Here is a 7,262-nt window from a genome sequence, read left to right as displayed (position 1 = left end):
ATATTATTATTTCTTGTTTTTAAAAAATATTTTTTTTTCATATTCAAGTTTATATATTCTCTAAAAATTAGGATATCAAATTATATTTAAAATATATATTTATTGCCAAGCCCGCATTTCTACAATATGTGGCTGGCCGCATAGCAACTGTGCCCGTTTAAAAATTTCTCCAAATTTTTAAATTTTACATAGATGCCCCTCACAAAATCCTCACAAAGCTGAGAAACCCAAAATGAAAAATAAAAATAGAAAATACTAGTATGCCGGATAATTATAATTGAAAAAATAACACACATATTGCTGATAAAACGCTAAAAACGATTAGTCACATGAAACAAGGATGGGAAATAATTATACCATAGTTACATAAATTGATGAATTAATGATACATCAAATGTTACAAGAAACTGTATCCAAGGGACATGACTGTCCAAAACTTCTTTAATATCATGGCACCAAAACCAAAAGCAGACTCAAAGAGCACGCCATTAGGACCATGCTGTAGTGCGCAGACAAACCCCACGATCGCATGTCCTGTGCCATTCATAATTCACTCAGCAAACTATATCCACATGAACAAATCAGCCAAATGTACATGGATATATGAATGTGTAAACTAACACGCATAAGAATTCCAATATTTGTTTTGGTCTCATGATCTGCAAACATAATATTCATTACAAATGGAAGGTCATGCACAAACAGATATAAATCTAAAGGGACCAAAATAGAATACTGAATAATTAATAAAGTTAGCAATATCCCAAAACTTTTTCACCGTATCCAACCTTATTAGCTTGCCATTGCACAACAAAACAAACCTCCAAGAGCAATGCTGGTAACGCAAATTGTTGCAAAATTTCCACAATATGGGTTTATTCTTAGGAGATCAGTAAAAAAACGAGCCAGATGAGAATGTCTCATGAGAGAGCCTAGAGTGCAAGTGTCTTAACTTTTAGCATCTACTTTTTAAGAAAAAGAGCCACACTCGAAAGAATTCAACTAGAATAGTAGACATCTAGTGGTATCCCTGGTACCATAAATAGAGATTCGGGTTGCTAAGGGGTTGATATGAGTATGGCCTGGACCCTGCCCAACAGGTCAGGTGCAGGTCCAATAGATCAGCATGTGACCAGGTCTGGGGCTGGATCCCCGTCAGGTCTAAACCCTACTGCTTCACCTGTTTGCACCCCTAATAGAGATGTGATGTCACGGGATTCATAGGATTTCCCATTCATAAGGACCAATTACAGTCTACCCACTCACTCTCTTGCACTCTCTAGCACATAGGCTTCTTCAACATGATCACAAAGAACATTGTTAAACAATAATAACACTGACAACCATGATTTCCTCCATGATGCTTACCATGCACATGCAACATACCCAACTGATGACATAAAACAAGGTGTCATCCTGAGACAAGTGTTGGGTGAACATTTTTTAGACACATCCAGAAAAATCTCTACTCAAACTTTTTGAAATCGCACGTCCCAGCTGGCCTCACAAAGACCATATCCAATATTGTCATCATTAGCGAGCGACTTCATCTTCCCAATCGTGGGGTTCATTTAGGGGTCCCATCTATTTTCAGATGTCTTTTGGCCAATTCTCAAGTTTAACCAATAAACCACCCCCACTTTTAGCCAATTCTCAAGTTCCACCCATAAATCACCCACATCAAATTTTTGTAACAATCTGCTTTAGTACTCCCTTACATACTTAGGAAATGAGACTCTTATATTTCCAGCTAATTTCCTAGATGATTGGCACTTTCATCCATGGATGCCATTAGACTCTTATATTTCAAGCTAGTTTCCTAGATGATTGGCACTTTCATCCATGGATGCCATTTCAAGATCTCACAATATGCATCATAAGTTCAAGATTACAAATTCACAGCGCATGTGATTATATGTATGTTCAGCTGCAACAAACATGACTATTAAAGGCAGGCTAATTGCCTTCCAAAAAAAAATACAAATATATCAGAAGTTTCTGAACTTGTCATCTACTTTCAGGGTATATTACGTATACCACTGAGCATAAACCATACAAGTTTCTCATATATGCACAGTAGTAATATTTTATTGCCTACAACTCTTGAGCTATTGCTCAAGGCCATACATTCCACATCTCAAGTTATACCTTTGCCAAACTTTGGAGATAACAGTTCCGGAGAACCAATATAAAGTACAGCCCCCAATCTAGCAGTTTTCTAATGTTGATCTCAATGGAGTAGATGCCGCTATTATAAAATTTGAGATGCACGACTGAAGTAGTTCAAGAGTCATGGGTTTCTTCTTTGCAATGTGAACCCAGATATATTAGCTACGTACAAATGATATTGATAAGAGGTACCAAATATGAATGCGAGTGCCTCAATAGAATGTTCTGACAGTGCACCCCTCAATAGAATATAAAATAATATCAGCTCTTTAGGATTAGATAATCAGAAATCCTGTGGCAAACTGCCTCAAACAAATAGACCTCAAGGAAACCTAGTCTGAAAACCCTTTGACAAAGAAACAGATGCCTAATGTAGCGCTAGGGAGAAGGCCATAGCGAGCAATTTGTTGCAAGGAAAAGACCATGTAGAGAGAGGGAGAGAGAGAGAGAGTATATATCAGTTTCAAATAGGTAATAGGAGACAACAGGTACAAAATTGACTATCTTAATTGTGGTCCCATGACAGTCTTTACCATTGAATTAGATTTCATCTGAGGTAGTTGCGAAGACAAGGAAATGAACGCTAAATGAACAACAGAATACACTCTTTCTAGACTCTGTGAGTGACCCATGGTATTCATTCAACATTGGAAGAGCTTGTGCAATTATAAAATAACAAAGGATGGATCAGGAAAAAAATCCAATATTAAAAGATATTTGAAACCACACTGGAGAAATAGCTACAATGAAAAGTTACCCAGGAGGCACGCCTAGATCATCCATAGGGGAAGGGAATAGAAATGGCAAAACACTGAAATCTTTTTGCCATGCTAGTGGGTATAGGCAACGAAAGCAAAGCAAAAGCAAACTCCCCAAATCGCAAAGCAAGGTCTTTCTCCAGTTCTTCCTGGATCTCTTGATAATGAAAGGTAACTTGCTCAACAATCATTCAGAAAGAGCCTGAATACCATTAGAGATTAGCTAAGGTGTAATGAGAATTTAATCTCCATTCTTACTTCCAAATTTGAAATATTTAGAGAAAGCCTGTTTACTCGAAATTGCATAGGGGGCCGCCCTTAACGTCGAAGCTAAGTGTGTGGCGTTCATTGAAAGCCTATAGCACGTCTCGTCTGGCTTGGCTTGGAAAGCGAGCTTAGCTTATGCGAGCTTCCCTTCTTCTAACTTTCTTTTATTTTATTATAAGGTAGTAAAGAGCCCTTTTTGCTGCTGCCCAATAGATGTGTAGCCGCCCCGAGCGATTTGAGTTAGTCAAAGCACTCACTCCGCTGCTAGGTAGCTACGTCAAAGCCCTCAACAACAAGGGCTTTGACAAGAGTTGGCTACCACTGGCAAAGCAAGAAGCTATCAGCAAAATGGACTCCTTCCATGGAAGAGTTTGGGAGAGACCTTACCGATAAGGGATATTCTAAAATTCCTATGATCCTTTTCCAGTTATGTCCCATGATCATACCTATATGCAACTTTGGACTAAAGCACTCAAAGAACATAAAAAGATTCAACTACAAAATTCTGATCAAATAAAAAAGTTTAGCTTATAAATGTGGACCGTGTATTTTTATTACTACATTCCCAAATGTGAGGATAAAAATCTCAAAGCCCACACGTTCAAGTTACAGCTGTATGATGAGTCATGTGTTCGTGTATGTGTATGTATGTGCGAATGTATATGGGTGTATATATGAAGCATTGGCAAGAACGATGATGGTGATCAAGGTAACACAGAAGAACTGAAATGCATTCATGAGATGTATGTGTGTCAAAATAGCTGGTATCGAATGTGTATCATCTTAATTCCTGCACTTACAGCAATAGATTCTAATGGAAGACAGTTATACTTTTCTGACAAGCAAAAATAGGAAAAATCAAAGAGGTTTCAAGGGCCTTCATACGACGCAGAAATGAAACAAGTTTTAAGAACAACAGTACCTTCAAAGACAAGAAAGATGATGGCGCTGACGAGGGCTTCAACCCAGTAAACCCAATATTATAAGCAATGCTCCCATCAGGCTTGAACAGTCCAAAGTTCCTCTCCGAGGTTTTCCCAGGCTTCAGGTCCTCGTTAAACAAAGCAAACACATATGCCTTCACTGGAATCTTTGGCCTCAATGGTGTCCCCCTCCTCTTGGAAAGACGTTTTCTCAGATTAAAATTATATGTCCTAGCATTTTCAACCGTAGCCCCAGCTTCATCGTCATCCCCCTTTGAAGCCCATCCAGTCTCCGAAACCCGAACCTCCATCTTACTATATCCAGCAGCATCCAATGCAGCATAGGCAGCATCAATTTGGGCATCAAACATGTTATCATAGTGCAGATTAGTCTTGGCATCATAGACCCCAGGATTTGACTTGAACAAAGCATAGTTAAGATTGATATGGTCAGGGTCTGATTTGTAGGCAAGGAATGGATAGGCATTGATATAGAAGGGAGTGCCGATTTGAGAAAAGAATTCTAAAAGAGGCCTCATGTATTGAATAACATCTTCCCTGAAATTACAAGCCGAAGGGGGGAACGAAGAAGCAAACACCCCTTGGGAATGGGGACTCGAGATCTCGATCTGATCGCTCAGTTTAAGCCTAAAGACAGCATTATAAACATTCATAACCGCACCCAAGAGGGCCTCCGAGAGCTCCTGATCACCTGATGCAAGGATCTCATTGCCTACTGCGATCCCTCGGATATGGGTATCAGGTAAGAAAGGCTCGACGTTCTCCTTCACCCAGTCCATAGCACGATCTTCGTTCACGCTCATGTCTTTCAAATACTCATTCCCGATGCCAACCACAAGCTCAAGCCCAGACTTGCTGAATGCCTTGAGAACACTATGATCGGCATCATATATTCTCACATTCTTTATCCTTGCTGCTCTCAAAAGTGTGACAACACTCTCTGGTGCAGGAAGATTATCTGCAATTCTGCCATAATTGATGCCATATGTGCCTGTAAATGCTTCTGCCCTCAAAAAGTCACCTGCAATTCAAGAAATGGCTCTCTTCAGCACTATTGACTAATACTCACTATTCATTTAAATAAACGGAGGGGCATGAATAAGTAGAGACAGATGAAATAAAAATGCGACAGTTTTAAAGCTGATATGACGCTGGATCCTAACTTTTCCAGTTTCAAGCACCAACTATGAAAATTAGCAGAATAAAAGAGTTTTGACAATAAGGACAGCAATTGAAGACCACATTTCAGTTTCACATGGATTGCATTAGCATTATAGGCAGTCCCTGCTTCTCACTAACATAAAAATAAAATTACTAAACTACCCTCATGAATATTGAAATACAACCAGCAGAAGATCTGAATGGATTTCTAATAATTCAGTCATTTAGGATTACCAATAATTCAATGGATGCTCCAGTTCCAGGTTTAATAAATGAAGGGAAAAGACAATTTCAGGGAACAGAAGCAGAGTCACTAATTTGAATGGACAGAGAGGCATCCAAACTTCCATGTTATATCTCAAAGACAAAGAGAATGCTCCAGAATTCAAATTTCAGTATGAATTCAGGGAAAACAACCCTGGGAACGTATGATACAGTTAAGAGGGACTAAACACATCAATCAATTTCATCAGAACTACAAAACTAACTACCTCAATACTATAAAAAATTATCATCTGAAAAAACGAAGAAAAAATGCATGTATTTGCTATGAGAACATATCTAAGGCAAAGAACACTCTTTGATATCATTGACTGATCATCAAGCAAGAGAAACATTTTCCAATACAAAAAGCTCAGATAGCAAGGATAATTCTTCGTCTAAGTTCCCAAAAAAGACTCACCAATTCATTCTTCTGAGAAAAGCATAAAAAGAAGAAACTAGAAGCAAGTCATCCATTCCATGGTATGAATCAAACCAGTGATAAAGAAAATAATGAAAAAGCTCTTAATTTTGCAAAGAGAATGCCAGGATGGCGACAGTTACCTGTAGAGAAGGCGCATAAGAATAAGAAGAAGATGGGAATCGAGGTCGAGGAGAGATGCATCCTTGTAGGTGTTGAGAAGGAGAAGAAGAAGAAGAAGAGAGAAAGAGAAGAGTTGAGGAAGAAGAAGGAGGATTCCATTTGTAGCAGCGTTGATCCCTTGCCTGTTTCTTCCCGAGGCATGCCATAGACAGATTCCAGTCCCTCTAAAGGAGTTTCTTCTCTCTCTCTCTTTCCGGAATCAATACTTATACTCTCACCATAAACAAAGTAAACCGCCCATTCATTCCCCTCCTCCTAATCTACCATATATGCTCTCTCTCTCTCTCTCTGTCTCTCTCTCTTCAAGGGGGCAAAATCGGTTTCCTTCCAACAAATTTCTCCTGTAGTGAACAGGGGAGCAGAAAGAGATTTAGAGAGAGAGAGAGTTGAGATGGCGCTGTGTTGCTTCCTTTCTTCTTTCAACTGCAATGCTTTTCGTCGCGGGTGGGAAGAAGGAAGAGATCGCTGGTAGCCATGGCCGCCATTATTATTATTTTTTTATTTTTTATTTTTTATTTGTAGAGAGCGAAGATTTAAAAACACGTAACTGCAGCCACTAGGGTTTTAGGCATCTTGGCATTTCTTGTGCTAATGTATTGTAGTCCCGCGGAAGCATGATATATACTTTATCATTTGATCTGCTTGGGAAGATATTTCCCGTTTGAAAATTTTTGGAATAAATTATCCAGTAGTAAAAAAAGTAAATTTTAAAATTAAATTATTTAAACAGTCCGATAAAACTGCTGAAAAGCTAGCCCTTTTTTTATTTAACATTATTTTTTCTTGCAGATCAGGTATATTGCGCTGTTATAAATTCGAGGGAATTCAAGTCTGGACATTTGCCTTCTAAAATTACTCCCATCTGCTGCTGCTTTACACGAGGGAGTGAATGCATAATGTGCTCCCGCGGGAGCATATAACAATTGTGGTGTCTTTTTCTCTCTTGCTTTATAATATATCACAGGCTGATGGGGCCATGATCCCTTTCCCAACTTTTTTCTTTTTTTTTTGATATACTATACAACCCAAAAAGAGCCTTCCTTCTTTCCAGTGATTCTTCATTTTGAGTTTTTTTTTTTTTTTTTGGCAATTCATATA

At 38.6% G+C, this 7,262-nt stretch overlaps 1 protein-coding gene across 2 annotated transcripts; it reads right to left on the bottom strand.

Annotated features, from left to right (window-relative positions):
• Positions 1-343: 343 nt before the first annotated feature.
• LOC18431879 (glucan endo-1,3-beta-glucosidase 14) lies at positions 344-6,758 on the bottom strand. Of its 2 annotated transcripts, none has more exons than XM_011624155.3 (3): positions 6,125-6,758; positions 4,117-5,159; positions 344-534 (listed from the first exon to the last, which is right to left on the bottom strand). In XM_011624155.3, the coding sequence occupies exons 1-3, from the start codon at positions 6,303-6,305 to the stop codon at positions 448-450; spliced, it is 1,311 nt and encodes a 436-aa protein (XP_011622457.1). In that variant the 5' UTR covers positions 6,306-6,758; the 3' UTR covers positions 344-447. The 2 variants fall into 2 exon arrangements, with proteins under 2 accessions (XP_011622457.1, XP_088724570.1); XM_088868444.1 differs by having other exon boundaries at positions 344-562; positions 6,125-6,757.
• Between the last annotated feature and the right edge of the window lie 504 nt (positions 6,759-7,262).

Source organism: Amborella trichopoda, chromosome 5, assembly GCF_054954075.1.
Source record: "Amborella trichopoda isolate Santa Cruz 75 chromosome 5, AtrichopodaSantaCruz75HAP2 v2.0, whole genome shotgun sequence".
Classification (NCBI taxonomy): domain Eukaryota; kingdom Viridiplantae; phylum Streptophyta; class Magnoliopsida; order Amborellales; family Amborellaceae; genus Amborella; species Amborella trichopoda.
This window is presented reverse-complemented; position numbering and strand designations above follow the sequence as displayed.